At 39.4% G+C, this 23549-nt stretch overlaps 1 protein-coding gene across 1 annotated transcript in view; it reads right to left on the reverse strand.

Moving 5' to 3' along the window:
- POLA1 (DNA polymerase alpha 1, catalytic subunit) overlaps window positions 1-23549 on the reverse strand; it is a 303543-nt gene that overhangs the window by 130345 nt on the left and 149649 nt on the right. The window contains exons 33-34 of the mRNA XM_081793414.1: window positions 21915-22093; window positions 20063-20194 (exon numbers count right to left, since the gene is read on the reverse strand). Of these exons, the coding sequence (XP_081649540.1) occupies window positions 20063-20194; window positions 21915-22093 (311 nt within the window). The remainder of the gene's footprint in view (window positions 1-20062; window positions 20195-21914; window positions 22094-23549) is intronic.

The raw sequence follows: 23549 nt of genomic DNA on the forward strand, positions 1-23549 counted from the left end.
GCAGTACCATTAATGCAAAATATTCAAAAGACTTTCAAAGCACAGTGGCAGAAAGATAGATCTCTCAAGATGCAGTGTTTTCGCCTGGGTGACCCGCAGACGACACGTTAGTTCTACAATTTATGACTTTTGGATTAAAGCTGGGAGAGGGGGGTGTCCTTCCAGACATGGAGAGCCCTTAATGATAGCACAGCTACAAAACTGCACAGTGATCAAGAGTTACTGAACTAAGAAAAACCTCGGCAAGTACTCCCTCAATTATTTCAGCCCTTGGGCATTTCGATGGGAAACTACTCATTGATATTATTCTTTTTCCAACATTCATTTTATAGAATATCAAGACAGAGTCAAATGTTGACTTACTATGGTAAATAGAGGGGAAAAAAGCCTGCTTTGATTTCCTTTCCTTTATTACCACCTTGGTTTTGTGTTTTAGAATGTCGATTATGTTTGAAAAGAGGGTGGAGGATGGGGGGGGCATGCTCATCCCTTCAATGAAGACAAAAGAAAGCTATTTCATTCTGCTGTGTGAGTGTTACCCCCCATCCACCGCCTTAAGTCTCTCACCATCATACTGAACTGTGACTTTCCACAGGGTCCTGAAAAATGTACTATATTTTACGTGTTATTCTAAAAGAATTAGAAGGCAATTACAGGGAAAGGAAAAAAATAGGGCAAAAATATTTTTGTGTTTTTAGACCAGCTAAAATTTTCAGAGTTGAAAATGACTAGAGAGGGAAACAGGTATTCAGAAGGAAAATGTGAATGTTTTCCCAAAGGCATTATTAACAATTAATAATCATTACACTGGTGCCTTGTTTACCTGACCTTGTGTAAATTCAGCAGCCTGGTAATTAGACCCATATTTTGCACATTTGTATATTTCCATGCATAGATTTGACTCATTCATTCATCCATTAAAATTTGCTTGACAGACGTAGATGAATAATCAAGCTACAATTTGTATTTACTGGATTATAGAAAATTGCCCAAACTGTTAAGTTCAAGGAAAGCGCATTCTTGTCTCTCTCTTGTGACTGATGTAAAAGCAATTACACATCAGAGGATTGCCCCAAAGCTCTCAGAAGCAGTGGCACTGCTTTTGCAATCTGGGGTCTTTAACGGTATCTTTTTTTCTGAACATAGAGACTGCTAAAGATTAACTCTAAAAGAAGAAAGAAAAGTATCCCTGCACAATAAGTTTATCATTTAACTCACTACACTATAATTTCACATTAAAAAGCAATGCGCCGATCAACTTCTACATCCAAAACAAACAATAATGCAGCTTTAGCCCATAAAGACTGTACAGGCAGGGGAAGTTTTGAAAATGAGAAACAGGCAACTTTTGGGGGGGATAGATTTATGACAAACACTCCACCCCCACTCCCTTTAAAAAGCAAACATGAACAACAAAACTTGACAAAATCTCTCCCCATAGCAATCAACGACAAAGGCACTGTAAGATTTCATTATTAATGTACTTTCGTGCAAAGAAACAGAACACCCTTTAGTGCTAACTGCTCCCTAAATTCTGCTGGCCAGTACCAGCCAAACATGTGGTCATGTGGAACTGTATTTTACACCATGATACATTGTTTTGCTTTTGCAGTCACTAACCGAACCATCGCTAATACTCGTTTTCTGGTCCAAGGTACAGCACTTCTTTTACACAGCTGAAGACACAACAATTTTGCTGTCTTAAATCCATCTCGTCAAACTGCTTATTTTGATTGTCTATTATAGAAGAAAAGGAATGATTCTTGACTTTTATAAAAGTGTGTATAACCAAGCATTACCAGATTTTTAGAACCTCTTACGTCATAAATCAAATGTTATGAAAATAAACATAAAGAAGCAAGTCTATATTTTACATAATCTTTGCTATGGACACTTAGCTCCGGAGCTGAGAAAGAAATAAGGATTACTTAGAACCTGTTTTCATAAACATTATCCTATCCATTTATGCAGCTCAAAATGCAGCCTGAAGCAGATTCTCTGGATAGGCAACAATTAGACATCCTAAAAGTGCCTCACTTATAAATTCAACAAAGAGGTTCCCCAAACTTCCAAAATATGCATCCACTTCTTGTCACATTACCAAAACCTACTCTGTTTCTTCCCCACAGTCCAAGTTTTCTTCACACAAAACAAACGTCGTGAGGCACGTCGAGCAGTGACTTCTATAATGATGGACTGCAATCACCTAAAAGATCGTCAAGGAACCATGTAAAGCACTAGCTTAGAAACTACGTTGCTCTTACAAGCCACCTGCTTGTCAACACAGAAATGGGAATGCGTAGCTGCTGGTGTGTGTGACCTGATGGAAAAGTCAGTGTCCACTGAGCCCATGGCATTGTAATGGGCGCCTACAGGGTCTCGTGTCAAGACCCGGTCCTGCAGTTTAATATAATAAAACTTTGAGTCTGAAGCCTAACACAAAAGCTATTTTCCTGATTCTTGGCCTCAACAGAAATAATGGGTGGGGGGACTATTTCCATATGATTTTGAAGGAGAAGGGATATTGCTCATACAAAGCTACTACCCAGTGTGTGTCTCGGGTGATTCCCTTTTCTCTGGGGCTTATTATCTGGTCGGTTCGTTGTCTTTTGCAAAGTTCCAAGAGTTGCAAATTATGCTTCACTCTACCTGTTAAAAAAAAGGGGGGGGGGCAGGGAAGAGTAAAAAAAGTATAGCTGTTCTATCAACTGTTACTGATGATGTGAAACAAAATGTCATCTAAACTCAAGCCTGTTCCCTTGCTTGAGCATATCCCTGCAGTGTGGCTTTTACTACCAACTTCAGAATGGAAGGGAGATACTGTGTTACTATTGTCCCCAAATATTTAATCCTGTATCACAAATTCGGGTCATCTTTTAAACCTGACTACGATGAGCTTTTCGAGGCCCCCTCTGGAAGTCTAGATTTCACATTCTATCATCAGCCACTTTCCTACCTATACTGATTTTCCCTAACACATGGCAAGCATCAGTGAGCAAATGACGACAGGATAAACACAACAACTCTCCAACAGGAAGCAAACACCAAGTAGGCCCCGTTACTCTTCTGCAAGAGTGCCTATGTGTCCGCTACAGATAGAAGAGCACACAAAAGCACAAATGTACCAACACACACACACGGTGCTAAGGGCTTCTCAAAATTGTATGTCTGGGTACTTAGTTCTGCTGTTGATAGGAAAAGACATGGGTACCCAGTGTTAAGATGAACTCATGCAAACAGGAGTCTGAAAACCAGCACTGCTGCTAAAAAGCCCATTTCCTGGTCATGGTCCAGGGGGCAGGAAGAGCGCTATTAGAGAAAAGGAAAGATCAACATCACACCTTTAGTTCAAGAAGCAAGGACACTTTTTAAGGTGAAAATACATTTTGTGTGTGTGTGTGTGTGTGTGCACACGCATGTGTGGGGGGGGGGGAGGGAGGGAGGGAAAGAGAGAGATGCAAGAGTAAGTTAAACTTCTGGAGATTAGTAAGGTGTTTGAAATGTAAATTATGAGAAACATTAAAGAGGATGTTCCAGAAAATACCATCCATTAAGTGTAGAGTCATACTTGGTAAAAAAATAAATAAATAAGAAGTCACTACTACATTAAGCATAAACACTGCTGATGGTCTTTCTGAAGGTTCCCAAAGTTCCTCCTCTATTCAGATACTTAAGTCCTGTGTCTGCCATGTCCCTGGCACTATGCTCTGCTTCAGGGACACGAAGCAAAACACAGCCCTACACGGCACAGCTCGTGTTCACAAGGGGCTCACAGTCTGGGCAATAGGTGCTCACAGAGGGTTACAGAGAGCACGGGAGAGAGGAAGCCATTCTTCCTGGGTAGCTGCTGGCACAGACACTGTGCCACTGAAGGCGTGAGAAGCTCACACAGTGGGCCAGTGTGAGTGGTGGGGTGTGGTTCTAAGCAGAGGAGACGAAGGAGTGAAGGCCGGGCAGGAGAAAAGCACATGGGATCTTTGAGGAACACCAAATTCTCTTGTGTGGAGGGCAGAGGACCCGCAGTGGATGGTGAGGAGGGAGAAGGGAGAAAGACTAGCTTTTCAAGATTAACACAACACTAAGGAATTTGGATTTTCATCTGCAAGAAATGAAAACCCACTGAAGGTTTTTAAGCTGAAATGTGACATTACTAACCCTATTCTCGAAAGGTAAACTGGAAACAAGTGTAAAGAATGGACTGATAAGGCCACAGACCAAGACAGGAAGATCAAGGAGAAAGCTCAGGATAAGATAATGGAGAACTAAATTCAAGTAGTGAGAATGGAGGAACAGGCAATGTAACGGCATGAGGAACACACAATACCGTGATAGCCAACGCAGACAACCTGGGGGCTTCTACTATCCTGAGCTGGGACATACTAGAGGACATCACTCTGTGTACCTCACAAGATTACTGTGAGGAACAAATCAACAAAGGCTGTGAAAATGCTCTGAAAATGGCAATGCACAGGGTAATGTAAAATGTATATTAATGTAATGAAATACTATTTTAAAACCATTTGTCGCTTGCTTTAAAGCACATTAAATGGGCACCTGGGTGGCTCAGTCGGTTAAGCATCTGACTCCTGGTTTGGGCTCAGGTCATGATCACATGGTTTGTGAGATCGAGCCCTATATTGGGCTCTGTGCTGACAGTGCAGAGCCTGCTTGGCATCCTCTCTCTCTTCCTCTCTCTTTGCACTTATCCCACTCATGCTCTCTGTCTCAAAATAATTTAGAATACATTAAATATTTTTGGTAGGTGAGATGAGAAAAAAAATGGTGTTTAGGGAGGATGGTTCTGACAGTCCTACAAGACAGGGAAGTCAGTTAGCAACATTTTCAAAGTTCACACAGCAACCCTCTAAAAGCTCAAAATAGTTCAAAACAGAGAGAGTATTCTATTCTCATTCAAGTTGCTGCTGCACGGTGAGTTAGTTGCAGAATCCCACTACTGTTATCTGATTCTTCCAAGGACCACTAGCAAATGCAACCTAGGGAACGTCCCATTTATTTACTGTAAGTGAATTTTTTAAATAAAAACTATATATATTTAAGGCATACAACATGATGATTTGATACACACGGTGAAATGATGACTACAGTCAAGCTAATTAACATGTCTTCTCATAGAGTTATCCCTTCCTGTGTTTGATGAGAACACCTGAAATCTACTCAGCAAATTCCCACTCTTCGATACAGTCTCACTAACTACAGCCACATGCCACACACCACATCTCTACGCTTCACCCTACGCAACCACAACTAGGTACCCTTTAACCAACACCTCCCCTGCCCCATTTTGACTTTTGGGCCCTGCTAGTGGAGTTCTAGGCCTGAGAAAAACTACACACCTCATACAGATGGGAAGCTGAAGCTACTCAAATAGAGACTATGGTGAGTCACAGTCACGACTGAGAGGGTGGTGACAGGACTGCATATCATAGAACCACTTCAGATTGTCGTCAAGAAGCTAATTCCTCAGCATACACAGGAGTGGATGAAGTCATGAAATCATTATACAGAGGGTCTCCTAGAAGAGATACAGGGAAGATGACATTTCTACACATAAATACTCCTAAGCCTAGGCTTATACAATCCTAGCCACAACAGAGAAGAGACAAGGTTGAGCAATGCTAAGTACCTGCCATTTGTCAAATGTCAGTGATATGCCATGAAAAACGTGGAAATATTAAAGACGCTATGGTTTTTTTTCTTTAATAGCATTATTTGCAGTCAAATAAGAACTCATTTTGTTTTAGAAATTTAATTCCTTTCTCATCTATAAGAATGTGTTGAACTTGATACAGGTGTGAAAGCATATACCTTTTCATAACTTCATATATAGAGAGAAATCTTACATGTAATAATAATCAGATATTTCATATACAGAAGCAACATTTAAAATACTTAGTGGTTATTATTATATTACATTAGAATTTACCAACATTTGTTTTTTTTTGAAAGTTTAGTAATCACACAAGGGAACTTCTAAAAACACCAAAGTCCTTGCCCACGCTCAGAAATTCAAATCTAATGTTCCAAGGTGTACTAAGCCATCAGGTACTTGTTTTAAAATGTACTCGGGTGATTCTAATGAACAATCAAGACTAAGATCCACTGTCTCTGCTTAATACAGAGACAAGTATATAATAAAAAAGAAATGGGGATGCCTGGCTGGCTCAATCGGAGGAGCATGCAGCTCTTCATCTCAGAGTTGTAAATTCAAGCCCCCACAATGGATGTGAAGATCACTTAAAAATAAAACTTCAGAAAAAAAAATGCCATGATGAAAAATTCCAAACACAGCATTTTCAGAATGTCCTACTTTTCTTAAAATGTTCCCTTGGTTTTCATAAAAATATTTAGGGTTTTTAAATGGCTGGGGCAACATCAAGATTTCTAAGATGCAAATACTTTATTCTCAAATAGGACTGGAGTCTGTTCCATTTCATTTACTAATAAGGACTATATTAAAATTCATTGCTTCATTTTTCTTTTCTCCTTTAAGCAGCTTCATTGTTCTTTTTTAAAAAATATTTATTTATTTATTTAGAGGGAGAGCACACAAGCGAGTGTGGGAGGGGCAGAGGGAGAGAGGGAGAGAAAGAGAATTCCAAGCAGGCTCTGCACTGTCAGCACAGAGCTCATCTCAGGGTTTGAACTCACAAACCCATGAGATCATGACCTGACCTAAAACCAAGAGCCAGATGCTTGCTTAACCGATGGAGTCTCCCAGGCGCCCCAGCAGCTTCATTGTTCTAATGAAAACAATACACGCTTATTGTGAAATCTTCAAAAAGAGAAAATATAAAAAACATAAAAATCAGCTGAACTTTTCGCCATTCAGACATGACTTTTGACATATGGGAAACATCCTTCTAGAAATCTAAGCATGTGCATGCACACACATACACACATATTTTACATGACACTCTTTTTTGTTTTTATTTATTTTTAAAATTTTTTTTTTATTTTACATTTTTTATTTTTGACAGACAGAGACAGAGCACACATGGCGGAGGGACAGAGAGAGAAGGAGACACAGAATCTGAAGCAGGCTCCAGGCTCCAAGCTGTCAGCACAGAGCCCGACGTGGGGCTGGAACTCACAAACCGTGAGATCATGACCTGAGCCAAAGTCGGACGCTTAACCCACTGAGCCACCCAGGCACCCCTTTTTTCATTTAAAAAAAATTTTTTTAAGGTTTATTTATATTTGTGAGAGAGAGACACACACACAGTGTGAGCAGGGGAGGAGCAGAGAGAGAAGGAGACACAGAATTCAAAACAGGCTCCAGGCTCTGAGCCATCAGCACGGAGCCCGACGCGGGGCTCGACCTCATGAAATGTGAGATCGTGACCTGTCGCTTAAGTCAGATGCTTAACTGATTGAGCCACCCAGACGCCCCTACGTGACACTCTTTAAGCTGGTGTTTTTAAAAACTCAACAGTATTCTGTAGCCAAATATTAGAGCCAAAAATAAAGATTTATAAAATAAATTTTAAGGGCTGCATATTAACTATGCGTTTATATAGAGTATTTTTAACGTTTCATGAGCCCTCAGTATTTTTTGAGAACGAGCTGATTCACCTGTGATTCTCTGAACTACAGAAATAGCAGAATGAAAAATTACATAACTGTATTTTGATATACTAAGAAATATAATTGGAAAACAAAATTTAAAAAAAGTTTCTCCAAAACAAACTCCTTAAGTATAAATCTAGCAAAACATATACCTGACCTGAATGCTGAAAACTACAAAATGCTAATGAAAGAAAAAAAAAGACCTAAGTAAATGGAGATACATACCATGTTCATGGATTGGAAGACTCAACATAATAAAGAGATCAATTCCCCCCAAAGTAATATATAGATTTAACACACTTCCAAGAAAAATCTCAGCAGGAATTTTTGTTGATAAACACAAACTGACTGAACTTCTATGGAAAGGGAAAAGAACTAGAAGAGCTAAAGCACTTTTGAAAAAAATAAGATGGAAAATCACACTAATTCTTTCTATAAAGCTACAGTAATCAAGTCTGTGGTGTTAGTAAAGGAATAAACAAAGAATACAGAAGCAATCCAATGTGGAGAAACAAGTCTTTTTAGTAAGTTGTGTGGGAACAATTGGATTATATAGTCCAAAAAAAAAAAAAAAACCCACTTGTCCTAAGCCTCAACTTAAACAGAAATGAACTCAAAATGGATCAGAGATCTAGATGTAAAATCTGAGTTTGTAGACAAGACCAAAAAGCATGATGTATAAAATGAAAAAATGACATACTGGACTTCCTCAAAATTTAAAAGTTTTGTCCTGTGAAATGCACATTTAAGAGAATGAAAAGACAAGCTAGAGACTGGGAGAAAATATATGCATACCACATATCCAACAAAGAACCTGTATCTAGAATATATAAGAAAACCCTGAAAACCTAACAGTAATAAAACAAACAATCCAAATAAAAAACGGGGGAAAACTTGGACACTTTGCCTAAGATGATATAAGAGTGGCAAATAAACATATCAACAGGTTGAAAAATACAAGGATGAATATAAAACCACTAACCATCAGGGAATTGCAAATTAAAATCATCATGAGATACCACCACACCTATTGGAATGGCTATAATAAAAAATGCCAACAATACCGAGTGTCAGTGAGGATACCTAGAAACTGGAACTCTTAAAATATGCTGCTGGTGGGAATGAAAAATGGTATAACTATTCTGAAAAATAGTTTGACAGTGTCTTAAAAGAGTAAACATACACTTTTAGCCAGCAAATCTGCTAATGTATTTATGCTAGAAGAATGAAAACATACCCTCACAGAAAACCCTATACACAAATGTTTATAGCAGCTGCATTCATAATTGCCAAAAACTGGAAACACCTTTCAGTGGGTGAATGGATCAAATAAACTGATACATGCAATGGCATAATAGCCAGCAATAAAAGGAACTAGGTGAAAGAAGGCAGTCTTGAAGGCGGTGTACCATAGAATTCTCACCCTTATGACCTTGACAAGACAGAACTATAGTGACAAGAACAGATATAGCTGCCAGAGTCAGGGTGGGAGGACAGGTGACTAGAAAAGGACAGCAAGAAGGAGTTTTGGGGTCACTGGAATTATTCTGATTCCTGATTGTGGTGGTGGTTACATGAATCTAACAATGTGCTAGAATATGTAAAACAACAAACTCTGCTATAGACGTGGGTGGGTTGAAATGGATGCGTATTTGAAAAAAAATGAATGCATATTTGAATATAGGAAAGTTAAGTGATCCTTTTAAGTGGCTCAAGACCTAGGTCTAGTTTCTAGAAAGCTGGGACAGTGAACATAATTACTTGCGTGCTGGAACTGCTGCTCATGATGTTAAGGTTGTTTTCATGACTCATTGCAAGAAAAGTAATGACTGAAGATATCACTTCATTTTCTTTCCCAAATCCTCATAGCTAAAATTCCCAATGGAAATGTCAGAACTTTTCTCCGACATTCTTTGTGGGAATTGCCCTTAGTATTTCAGTTTATATTCACAGATCAAGTACCTACCCAACCCTAGCTAAGCAAAGAAACACACACATTACAAAGTTTCATTTTGCACATCTCTGGGAATGGCAACACATTCGCTATGGTGGATCCCAGATGGAAGAGAAGGACAGGAAATATGGTGCTTTGTAAGCAAAAGTGGTACTGCCCAAGATAAGATAGCCACCTAAAGGAACTGATTTTAAAAGCGTAACTCACAGAAGAAGCATACGGTAATTATGGGAAAGGGATATGGGTGACGGAAGCATTCCAAATCTTGACTGTGGTAGCAGTTACACAACTCTGTGCATTTGTCAACACTGAGAACTACACGCAAGAGTGAATTTTACTGTATCTAAATTTAAAGATACATTTTCAAAATGAACCAATACCACTCACCCCAAAAAGTTGCATACTTGGAAAGCAGAAATAGAGTGTCATATACCATATGCCATTCAAGATAATGGATTTTTGAACAGTAGAGTACAAAAAGTTTATTGGTATGGTTTCAGATTCCACACTGAAAATAACCTGTAAGAAACCACCACATTACAAGGTTTGGTATAGGTACAAAAGAGAATACCCACAATTAATGGAAAAGGCTATTAAAATACTCCTACATTTTCCAACTACGTATCTGTGGCAAGCCAAATTTTCTTCATATACTCCCGACAAAATAACATATTCCAACTGACTGGATGCAGAAGCAGATATGAGAATTCAGCTGACTTCTAAGCCAGATGCTGAAGAGATTTGCAAAAAAAAAAAAAAAAACAAAAAAACAAAAAACAAAAAACAAAAAACAAAAACAACCAACAATGTAAAACAATGCTACTGTTCTTACTAAATTATTTTGGCTTGTAATAGTTATTTTTCTATAAATGTTGTTATAGAGTAGGTTCATTGTTACTTATAAAGGAGTTAATGCTTTGTAAATGTGTCAGTGTTAATTTAAAATCGAGTAAATGTGAATACATATAACCTACATAAATGAAAATGCTTTGGCATCCTCAGAAATTTAAGAGTGTACAGGGTTCCACAGACCAAAAGGTTTGAAAACCACTGTGCTATATCACTGCATATACTCATCAGCATGAGAGTCTAATTTGCTGTGAAATTTTAAGCAGGCCTTTCTTGAATCCAGGTTCTCCTGTGATCTTTCTTTACTGATCAATCCCTAAAAGCAGTGGCTCTTGAATATCACTAGACAGAAAGCTGTAGTTGAGAGAAATTATCCTAAGATGACCTATGATGCCATCCACATGGTTTCTAAATTCTTAGTATACATGTGGACATAGATCCGGGGCTATGGGTTAGTTTGGGTTATTTTCCTGGCACAATTTCTGGACATTCTTTGCTGGTGGATGCACACTGATGGCCTGCTACCCTGACCAAGAGCTCCTGAGACCTAGGCTAGCAAAACATCTAGGTTCCCAGCAGCCTGAAAAGCCTCTCAAAGAGCCAAAGAGCCTGAGCACCTATGCCGCATAAATGGGGCCAGGGACTTTCAGCAAACAAGTAGGATGGTGTACTTCACAAAATCAGCCACCCTGACTTACAATATGCTGCAGCAGTTAAAAAAAAAATTTTTTTTTTGAGGGGGTGCCAAGAGTCAGGTGAGTTTTTAAAAACATCTTTCTTTTATTTATTTATTTCGAGAGAGAAAGAGCACAAATGGGGAAGGGGCACAAAGAGAGGGGGAGAGAGAATCCCAAGCAGGCTCCACACTCGGTGCTGAGTCTGACACGTGGCTCAATCTCACGACTGAGAGATCATGACCCAAGCGGAAATCAAGAGGTGGGTGCTTAAGTGACTGAGCCAAGTGCCCCGAGGTGAGTTCTGAACAGGACAAAAACTTGCATACTGCTTTTCAAGATCAAACTGAAACCAACACATTATAGCGTTGGTATAAGCATATGGTAAAGCCACTCCTGACTTACACGAAGCACAAAACAAACCAGTACCCATCAATTACAAAACACTGGTGCTCAAGGGCGCCTGGGTGGCTCAGTTGGTTGAGCACCTGACTTCGGCTCAGGTCATGAAATCCCAGTTCATGAGTTTGAGCCACGCGTCGACCTCTGTGCTGACAGCTCAGACCCTGGAGTCTGCTTCAGATTCTGTGTTTCCCTCTCTCTCCGCTCCTCCCCTGCTCACACTCTTTCTCACTCTCAAAAATAAATATTTAAAAAAATATATAAAAATAAAATACAACACTGGTGCTCTAATTTTTATTAGTATTTTTTTTCAGAATCCAGGCTTTGAGAATTTTTCTCTAGTGTCTCTGAAAGGCAGCTAAATTAACTCCCTCATGAACAGTTACAGGGTTATTCCTTTTAACAGAACACTAAGCGAGATGGCATGATGCGGATATTTGTATCTTTAACTATCCATTTCCACATGTTAACCGCAACATATGCTTTCTAGGAAAACCAAACATGAGACATCCGTTGTTTGAGGCGCTCTCCTCCCTCTCTCGTTTACATGTGCAGCAGAAAACACGTAGTTCTGTTTTGCTCCTTGAAGTCCAGAAGGTCAACGGTGTGAAAATCTCACTTTTCAAAGGTTAAGTGAAATCTGTTCTGGTTCAATTTCTTACTCTACTACAAGACAGGAGCTCTAGACGACTGGAGTTAGACCTCAAGTGGAGTTTTTCCTAAATATACAAGGTTAGAGAAATCAAACTGAAGAAAGGAATTCTACTGTTTCGGCACAAGCAGTTTGCTGCTTTTACCTGCTTGTTTTCAGATATGTGACAACTCCTATGGCATTTCCTCAGCATTTCAAAAAACCTCCAATTTTCCCTTCAGAGGAGGCGAACCGTATCACAAGTTGCTGAAACCCCAGGCTTCCCTTCAGCTGCCAGGCTAGCCCTTTGCTGGGGGGCTATAATCAGCTTTTTGGACTCTCACCCCAGTCAGCCTCACGGCCTGGCCTACCCGCCAATGCTAATGCCTGGGGCCTGTGCGGCCTCCTCCGGGAAGGGTGACTACAGGGAAGATGGTGAGCAACCGGTTATTCGTGAACAGATGTCTTACCATATATACTGGGCAGAATGCTGGACGGTCCCCAGCACGGTCATAGGCCTGATGGTATCGTGACTTTACAGAATCACTTGACAGCACCAATGTCTCCGAATATATCATGAACCCATTTCGTAGCATCTTTCTGAGAACGTATCAGGGTGAACACAATACCGAGTGCTGGGCCTCGAAGTCGGGGTCTAGTGTCCTTTCCTTGCTTTTAATCACTTCCTCAAGCTGCCTTTATTAGTGTCCATTCCTAAGGCTCACTTTAGGATCCTATGTAACAACACTGAAAAACGAATTACCACAGTGGCCAACTGCAGGGAGAACCGAGAAGCGTGGTGTAGAATCATTCTGAACTGGATGGTTGAGGCAAAGCAGCAAGAGGACAAAAGCTTCTAATGGACACCTCTGAACAGGCGGTGAGGCCCCAGCTCAGGTCTGAATCTCTGGGGGTTCTGACTGTATGCAGGAACACAAGTGAGCCATGTTCACCCACCATATCTCAGGAAGGAATAACAAGCGCTAATAATGCGCCCTCCAGGGGTGTCTGGGGGCTCAGTCAGTTAAGCATCCGACTCTTGGTTTCGGCTCAGGTCATCATCTCGTGGTTTTGTGGGTTCAAGCCCTGCATCAGGTTCTGCGCTGGCACCACAGGAACCTACTTGGGATGCTCTGTCTCCACCTGTCTCTGCCCCTCCCTACTAGTGTCGTCTCTCTCCCTCTCTCAAAATAAATAAATGAATTTAAAAAATAAATTAAAAAATAATGTGCACTCCAGGCACTCTCTAAGCACTTTAAATGCATCCTCCCAGACAGTCCTCTGTATGAACTTACACAGCAGGTACCATGACCATCGCTTCACAGGAGAATGAAACTGTGCCTTGCAGAAGCTCAGCAACTAGCCCAAGTCACACAACAGGCAAGCGACTAGACAGGAACCCTGACCTAGGTGTTTGAGTACAAACCGCACAGTCTATTGTGAGGCTAGCAGCAGATGGTCTCAAGACTGACAGAATGACGCGCTAAACTTGCGGAACATAACGAAAGGACAGGCAAGGGCCATGGCTGTACCTGCCCCAACCTGGGCCAAAACAAAAAAAAACAACAAAACCAAAACCTCAGGAGGAAGAATATGCAAACGTAGGGAAAGGCATGGGCAAGGCAGGAGCTGTGGTCCGAGCTCAAATCATGCAGGCAGCTTCAGGGTCAGTCCGTGATACACAACACTGTTCCCTGCAGTCAGAGCACCTCAGAATTTGGTGTGGGTCTCCTGTGAGTTCCTCAAGATCATGCTCTGGTTCTGAGCCTTCCTGGACAGGATCCACACCACAAGATTAAGATGAAATGAAACCAAAGATAAAGAGGTGCTGTGCTAACTAAAGAGTACATGTAAATGGTTCTTCTATGAGGGACGAGTCGGGTGGCATATAAGGCTCTATCTGATCCAATTTGCTTTTGAGAAACCTTTTATAATAGCTGATATTCATACCCTGGTAAGCTGCTTTTGGCATGTCTCAGGGGATTATATTAGACCAATTATTCACTTAGATTTGTACAACAATAAATTTGCTTGCAGTGACATTCTACTCCAACCATCACCAAATTCCATTTCTTAGTTTTTCTGTGAGAACCCACCATGGCATAGTAGCGACATGTTATACGTGACTCAAAAATCACCTTGCTTGATATTCATACCTAAGAAAAATAAGCCACTCACTAATAAAAACACACGAACACTCCACCGATGGGCCTGGGGCTTCGAATACCACATTTAAAAAATGTGATTGGTGTCCGTGGTGTAAATGTATGCTTGGCTTCCTTGTCAAATGGTGGGGAGCAAGAAGAAACATTAATTCTCATTATGTTCTTTTTTGTTTTGTTTTAATGAGATTTAGGATGCGTTTTATGGATTCCTCCAGAAACGATCCTTCTCCCAGCACTGCTGGGCAGCACGGACTCGGCTGCGTGCAAAGCTGAATGAACGGGGTGGAGATGTACTGCTTCCTTGCGTGCCTTCTGCACCACTTATAATTATGCTGTTAAGAGTCTTTACAAAAAAGAAACCCAATTTATCCTTTTTAAACGTTCTAAATATAAATGCAGAGGCCAGGAAATAAACAGGAATTCCAGTAGTGCTGAGAGTTTAAACTATTTGAACTCACATACCTGTGACACTACTGCATATTGCAAGCGCTAACCTAAAAACTAACAGCCCGTATCACCACAGGTAGGAAATGAGAAATTTTGAGGGTTATTGAACACCAAATATTTGCAGCGGAACAGGAGAGAGTTACTGAACACCACCGCATGGCTCTACAACCCTTGGATCCACCTGCACAACAGAGCTCTGTCGTGACACACTGCCACATTTGCAAGAGAAATGAGAGTAGCCATGTTGGTGATTTACACGGGTGGGGGGGGGGCACGGCAGGGCGGGAGGCTGCTTGCTCTCTCATTTCTCAGATTTATTAATTCCTCAAGTTCTGCGTATTCCTCAAGAAATGCTCTTTCATCAAGCACAGTGGGACACCATGGATTCTGTCTGTGACTCTGAATGAGTACATATTGTGCTGGAAAAAATAGTTTAACCAATATTTCACCAAGTTCTCCTTGCACTTTTAATAAAAGGTACCTCCGACTCAATGTCTCCCTTAACGTTATTTGTGGTGGTTGTTATTAACTTTGTCTTCAAGAAATGCATATCCATTCCAAAACTAAAAGGCTTTTATTTCTTTGTAAAGATGGGAAAAAAAACCCCAGTTTACCATGGGTTCTTCACATACTACAAAACATCCCACTCCACTTCCCGGACACGTGCCATCTCTCAGAGGCACCGACAGCCACCACACCGACGCTCAGCATCGGTGGTCGAGCGCACTCCCTTCTCTACTAGGTGCTTCCACATGTGAGGTTAACAAAGTCTCTGCATCATGAGGCAACTGACACTGGACGTTAGAGTTGGAATTCCTCAAAAAGGTAGGTCCAAAAGACACTTTTTAAACGTGACTTATGCCACAATATACTAAGGAGTAAAAGGGAAAAAATCAGGGCAAGAGTGGGAGCGCGAGAGGAAGCAGAGGTCAGCGTAAGACTGCTATCGGGACAAGGAGTACTTTCCTGCACGATGTGATTTTGCACCATGATGAAGATATTTCTGGTCTGATGCCTCTTTGCCGGATACTTTGGGGAGAAAAGAAAGTAAAGCTATGAGGTTGCAGATCAGCATATAATGAAATCAGGAGTAATCGGTGACATAGAAAATGCAAGACAGAGTAAACAACTTTGTCAATGTTCTCATGATTTTATTTGATGTGGCATTTTGTGTTAACCTGAGAATCTTGTATACTAACAATAAACCTTCTTCTAGTATGACAGCACTGTAAGAAAAGAATTTAAAGGAAACACATGAAAGTGTAACCTTTTATTGGTTCCTTTGGTTACTAACCACTAAAATATACATACTACTGAGAGCAAGGGGCTGTGGCAGAGATCACAGGTGAACCACACAAGAAAGCACAGCCCGTCCTCAGAAAGCTTCCTTTAGGAAGATTCTAAAACTGTAAGACCAAAAGCAAATTTCTAACGAATCCAACCACCAATTTCTGATCCAAGCAACTGACAGTCATCATATGCATGGCAGTGACTAGTTGTTCCAAGTTATGTTTTCTAGACGGAGGGCCGGCAACACCTTTACATTAAAATACCACGGTCAAGTGCTGTAAGTAATGCTCCTTTACAAGCGGCTAGAAAGGCTACAAGGCTGGTGAGGGATCCGTGTTGTCCCACCGGAACTCTAAAACCTGCATAAGCAAGTCATCAGGGAGAATTTAGGAATGGATTTTAGTTGACAATGCACCTTTAGAAACAAATGGCTCTTTTAAGTATTAAAAATAAGGGTTCAATGAATATTATAACTAACAGTACTTGAGAAGAAAGTAAATGACCCACTCACTATACCCTTCCCAGGTAGCAAGAGGGGTCAGGTTTCCCATTTATCAGGAAGTCTTCAGGGTAGACCGCAACTCAATCTCAGACTCTCTTCGGTGGCTACTTCGTGGACAGCTGAGGAGAACACTTCAAACATGAACCAGCTAAACAAACTTCCCGGCAGCACTTGACAGAGCTACACCTATTCTTCCCATTTCCAAAGCAGTGGAGAATTAATTACCAGTTCTATGGATCTATTGTAAGTATAATAGACTAAAGAGCTATCACAGACACATTTATTGTAAAAGCACAATCCCAAGAGTGTCTAGTGGAGGGCCAAAACGATTAACACAAATGCTTTGTCAGATCAAAGATAAAACCTGCACCGCCCAACTGAGGAATGAATTCGAACAGTGGGTTATCTTTCAAATTAACCAGGGCAGTTAGTGAGGAAAATTTCATGAAAGTGTAATTCTTAGCCTTTGTGAATCCACACAGCAGGCATTCTGCCAGCTGACAAGATGATGAAATTTTCATGCTTAAAAAAAGCCCTCTTCATTTCCCAATTTAGATTAGCTAGTGTTTCTCTCCCTTTATGTGCGTGTGCGTGTGCGCGCGTGTGTGTGTGTGTGTGTGTGTGTGTGTGTGTGTGTGCGCGCGCACGCGCGCATGTATGTATTTGCTCTTCTGGAGCAGAATTTAAGGGGAGAGGAAACACATATCAATTTTTCACTGTAAAATTGAGTCTTTCAAAAACATCCTTAAAAGCTCAGAGATATCGTCTTTAAATGGGCTTTTTGTGATTTTCAAAAAAATACCAGTTCAATTTTAACTTTGTATAGAGGAACCAACAAGGACCAGGGCACAAAATAAACTGTGAATTAGAGCTTTCTGTGATACCTCCAAGTCTTTCAATGTTTCCATCAGGTCCTGGGATAAAGCACTAGAGTTGTTTTCCTCCTAGGCAATTAATGTATTTAATATTCTTACTTGACGCTTTTTGTATTTCTAATGTACACTGAAATGTAAATGTCCTAGGAAATAAGAGTTCGAGGGATATAATCACTGCTATGTGGTGAAGAGAAATTCTCCATGGAAGTAAACGATACTAAGACATTAAATGATACAGATTCTCAGATATGCAGAATTTTTAATGTTTGTTACACATTTATTCGGTCAGCACCATTTATTCACGACAGAAACTAACAGGGTATGTGATGTATTTTTTTGAAAAGTGATTCAGAAGCATATATTGTTACCCTGACTTCTGTCCCTTTGTTTTTGACAACCTGATTTCTTGATAACCTAGAACTATGTTCCTGGGCAGGTAGCATTTGGTCAAGTACCACACTCTTCCACTGTCTTCCTAAAGCTCCTTACCTATGGAGATGGCTTCCTTTCTTAATGTAGATTGTACTCCCCCTGCAGTGATTCTAAGACAAAAATGAAAAACAATATGGACTCTTGTTCTCAGTCCATGGACAACTTTTATGCGCAGTGGTAGTATTTAACTTGTGAAACAGGAAGAAACCTTTTTGGTCATTAGCTTCAGAAAACAGTCACTTTATCTCAGTACTTATTACCAATATCCTTGTCTCCAGTACAGTTATTAATCTCCAGCTGGATGGCCATCGCTACCATATATCACACTGAACTAACTGTCATCAGTAGCATGTGAGGCAGAATAACAAAAGCAACTCAACACCACGTCCCTACATCAGCAGAAGTTCCTTTAAGTGTGGGGACAGGAAAAAGAGAACAGTCTACAGTGAAGTAGAATCTAGAGGTGTTTGAGCATTCTGTATAAAAGCTCTAATCATGAGACTATTTAAGACATTAGTTCAGCATGGGGCCATAAAAAGAACGAATAAATGGATTTCTGTCTCTCCCATGCAATTACATATGACTAAGATCAGCAAGTAGAGAAATACGTTCCTAATTTTGAGGACAGTCGTATCAATCTTCAACTTCGGGAGTGATTATTTGGGTATTTTAATTAGACATCCCTTAGAAAAATCAATCAAGTGGGCACTTAACTAGAGGGAAACTGTTATTTGTTGTTGAGATGTCTGATAGACAAGACAATTAAAGCAAATACTACAGAAGCTACAAAAACTACAGAAACGTTGGGTTAAAAGTCTGGATGCCTATGTAAGTTATTTAGCTTGGAAAATATTCATATACCTACCACGACCACCACCACCACCAGCCATACAATTCAGTTAGAAATCGATCTTTCTGTGAGAGCAGGTTGCTAACTATATAGAAGATTCCTTTTCTGTATATTCTCAACTTAGTCAAAACAGATTGTCCTTTCTTAGGGGAGGCAAGAGATGAGTTTCTTCTAGTATTAACATTTCCATGGTAAAGATTTTGATAGACTAAACACGGAGAGAAAGCTCAGAATTCTTCCCTAGAGTCAAGAATCATGCTCTGCTCAACGAGGTCTGTAAATGAGGAGATGAATAGTTTTGATTTTGGCTCTTCATGCTAAATAAAGGCCTAACATTACATGTGCTGAACATTTCATCTACTGAGGAATGTGAACCCACAGATAACCTTTATTCCCATCCAACTGTTCATTAAGTGTGGCACAGGATTATTCACTAAAATGTTTCAGATTTCCCAAAATGTAGTCATAATTATTATTTTAAAAATACCTTCACACAAACCTACTTGGGTATTTTTGACAAATACAAATTATTCTACTCCAAAATTACACCACTTCCACTCTATGTTTCTAGTCTTCATCCTAATGACCTAATAATCAATTTTCATTTCATGAGTTCAATTTTAAAGAAGAAAATGCTGTATTACATGTTAACAAACACAAGTAGAAAGTAAAGGATGATACTGATGAAGTCATGGGTCTTACCTAACAGAATCTGAGCATTTTTTGGAAATGCCTTGCCAATGTAGCTTCTTTAAATAAAGTTACACTGAGCTTTCACGTAACAGAAATTTCTAGATGACCAAAAAACCTCATTCCTATGAACTGTTAAAACCAAAAATTAAAAAAAAAAAGCCTTTCTAATGCAGATAGCTCACTCCTCTAGCATTCTTACGATACGTTTATAAAAATTAGCCATTCTCTTTAAAATGCCAGATTGCATTCAAAGTTAAAATATGTTTATTTTGATTTCCTTGGACAACACAGCTATGAAATGGTGTAGATTACCACATAAACATGAAGTCTTAGCTAGGAGACAGTTATTAAAATAACCAAACATGATGTTATGATTCTACTTGCCAAAGACAGGCAATACTGATTTTTTTGTCCTCTGGCCAAAGATCTGAGTGGCCATTTAATTTAGTCTTACTTAGGTAACAATAAACTAAAACACTTCCTGATTATATTCTCATTTTTCCTGAAAGCAAACATTCATTATTTAAAATACTGCTCATTAGTAACAGAAATGTAATGTTCCACAGAAAATCAAGTACTTTTTCTGCAAAGTCATCTCAAAATTTTAGTTTCATAAAAAAACCAGTAATACAAAATCACACTGTTTTATTTTAAAAGAAGTACCAAACCTAAGTAAGTTGCATATGTAAGAAACTCATTGTGGATACTTACTTCATAGTATTTTTTAATGCAACGTCTAATGTCCATGATCAATTTGTTGCTCAGCTGTACCATAAAGGTCAGAGGTGAAGCCTTACAATCGATGTTACTGCAACGATACAAGCTGGGTTCTATATCAGTTCCCTACAGAAGTCAGAACAAATACACAAAAGGTTACTGTAAGGCCAGAGAAGGTTTTTTTGCGCTTAAAAGCTAACACGTGTCCTGGTGTACAATATCCATAAATTCATTTTATTGGTGAATTTTTAATCCTGTTTTCTCAACTACTGTCCTCTCAAAGATCCCCTGAGTCACAAGAACCTCCTGCTTTTTTGCCACCATGATAACGGAATGCACACAGGTGAAGGGAAAACCCTGAAATCTCTTTTTTGTACGTTCAATAAATGATAGACTTTACGGATAAAATAATTTTCCCTCTGAAAATGCCAGTGAGGTCACACTATTGGAAATAAACGTTCTTCTTAGAGATATTGATCAAAGTTTTAAATGTGTGCTTATTCATCCCAAATCTGAAGGCAAGTGCACTGATGACATTAGTTTGCTTTCACATTGGCAACTTAATTTTAAGATGAAAGCCTAAAAATTAAGGACTGCAATGGAAAGCAATCACTTACTGTCAGCTTAGAACACCTAAAATTTCTGTAATCCTCCCTCTCTACCACCCCCTCAAATGACAAATATTTGGGGGAACGGAAGGCAAGAAGAAGAAATGTGAAAGAATTAACTATTAGCAGTTACAGAAAACGTCTTGTTTTGTTTTGTTTTAAACAAAAACAAAGCAAATATAATATATAGGAAAACTGTTGGGGTTTCTGGAGCATGTGTTTTCCTTCTTGATACTTAAACATCTTGGTTTCCTGCTCCAATCTGGTACATAACCCTACCCGCCACGCTAAGCAATTCCAGGTGGAAGAGATTTTAGAGCTTGACATCGGCTCTTCCACAGCTAGCCCATCTGCAAGTCGTCAAGCCTCCATGCAATTAACTATCTTATTTACAGCTGTAATGAAGCAAAACTCAAGGATTTAGCAAGTATTGCTGATCTGTGTCTGCCTCTTCCTTGCACTTGCTTCCAAAGACTGCTTTGTTTTGATTCAAAAAAATGCAAAACATCTGCTGTTTGTCCAAATTAACTTAAAATAATTACTTTTAATTTAGATAAAGGATGTATTTTCTTTCAGTTTCAAGGTTTTACACAGTTCTGCTGCCTACTCATTTGCCATGGCTAGTACATGTATAACACTGCGGTTGAATCAAGTAAATTGGCTAAGTTTCAAGTTCTGATCCAAGGTCAATGATACATTTTTTGGCAGTACTTCTTGAGAGGAATGTCTCCCTGTGACTTTTTCAATGCCTGACATGCAAAGACAGCAGAAAAGATAATCAGGGTACCTTTGTCAAAAAGGAGGCAAGTGGGATGTGTAAAGATAAACAAAAATTTTCCAAAAACACTTAGTTCCCATTAACTTGATTTAAGATAAAGGCAAATATTGCTCTAAGTCTTAATAAATTGGGGCTGGGGATGGGGAACTGATTAAGGAATTACAATAAAAAATACTTTAAGATACTTTAGAATTTTTAAGAGATTCCATTTAAAAACCAAGGCCAAACAAGTACTCTAGCGAAGCCAAAAACAATATTTAAGCACATTCTACTAAGAGTTCTCAAGCAGAAATGAGGTTGTGAAGGCAGAATTCAGATGATGGTAAAATTCTTTAAGCACATGAAAGCAACATTCCCCCTCCCGCCCCGCCTTTCGTATATCTATATATAGTGGGGAGGAAAGGCCTCTATGCTAGTTGGTTAACAAAATGAAAAAAAGAAACAGCAAGAAACGACTAACCGAACCATCGAAGACACTATCGTAAATATTCTCTGTCCCACACGTGGGGCACGGACATTTGAATCTTTCACAGTCCCTGTATTTCTCCTCATCTGTGAGCTGTGCTGGGCCACCAAGTAGGGCATCATTCTCCTCATCTTTATGGTAATGATGAACTCTAAACTGGGTGGAGTCGAGTCCTATTAAGGTTAAAAGAAAAAAAAGGAACAAATTTAGAAAGGAACAATTATTTCAATTCCTGTACACAAAAAAGACCCCAAAGAAGAAAACCCACAAAGGAATGATTTTAAGTTCCTGCACACACATACGCAACCATGTGAACTCAAGACAAAGGCTCACACACGTGGACAACTGACTTCTCTCTTTACAAAAAATTACTTTATTAGATAAAACAAGTAAACTGCACTAACACAGTGCAGATATGCCCCCAGACGTTTGGGTTCAGAAGCAACTACTTCTACAGGATGGTTTTCCTATCTTCTTAAAGTTCCAGTGAGAATCTCAAATAAATGTGCACTGTTATTAAGAAAATCTCTTAAAATCAAAGTATCACCATTAAGACTGAAATAGAGAATAAAAGTCCCATTAAGGAAAACAAGTTCTATGCTATTACAACTCCTTCAAGTGCAGACACAAGTGCTAACCCTGATTTCGATGCAGTGGTCGATTCCATCTTGGCTCAGTAGTTAACAGCATGTAGGGTGCAATCTAATTCAGTGGTTAAAATTCAGTAGCAGCATCTGAGACAAAACGCGACACGGGTTTTTGGTGTTCTGAATTCAGAAATTTAAAATATGTGCAAAAACAATGGATCTACGCATTCTATAGGCCAAGACGTTCCCAACAATCTTGAAACAAAATATACCTTCCGTGTTTCAATCAAAATGATACAAGAACTCAATTGATGTATAGTTTATGCTACCCAGTTTCCACAAACTATTTAAAGAAAAGAAACATTTTTAGGCCAATTTAATTTCCCTTGGGTCAAAGCATATCTGTCAAAATCTACTATTTGGATTTACCCTTAAAGGTAATTAATACACACCGCATCCTAAAATATTTTCTTGAAATCACCCTTTAGCAATCCCTAAGAATTCTAGGTTTCTTAGAAATTCAAGGAAAGCTATCGTCTTTATTTTAGCACAAAGGTAAATAAGAAATATAAAAGTCACTGAGCAAAAAGTTGAAATACTGAAAAATACCTGAAAACTGTTTTCACTCTATCAACAGCTGCTGGATAGGTAGATAACCAAACAGATGTATTCAGAACTCAATGACAAGATCCTAAATCCTACTTGGTCAGTTTTCAAGTGCCATCTACACTTGAGGCTGACTGACACAGTGAAGAGGCGCTGAACAAAGAACAGTAAGACGGGAACTTTGAGTCTCAATTTTCTCACCTATGAAACGGAGGAAGTGTCACTGACCAGGCACTTCTGAAGTTTAAAATCAGACATTAGAGGACAAACCCCTTTCGGTGGTGCCTATCATGTGCCTATCACTCAATAAATATCGTATGAATGAAAAATTAAAATAGTGGATGAACATCATTTAATCTAGACAATATTCACTCAAGATTATGTATTTGGAAAAATATACGGAACACATGTTCATGCTGCATAGCAAGTTAACAGC

Source organism: Panthera onca, chromosome X (genome assembly GCF_046562875.1).
Source record: "Panthera onca isolate mPanOnc1 chromosome X, mPanOnc1 haplotype 2, whole genome shotgun sequence".
In the NCBI taxonomy this organism is placed as follows: Eukaryota; Metazoa; Chordata; class Mammalia; order Carnivora; family Felidae; genus Panthera; species Panthera onca.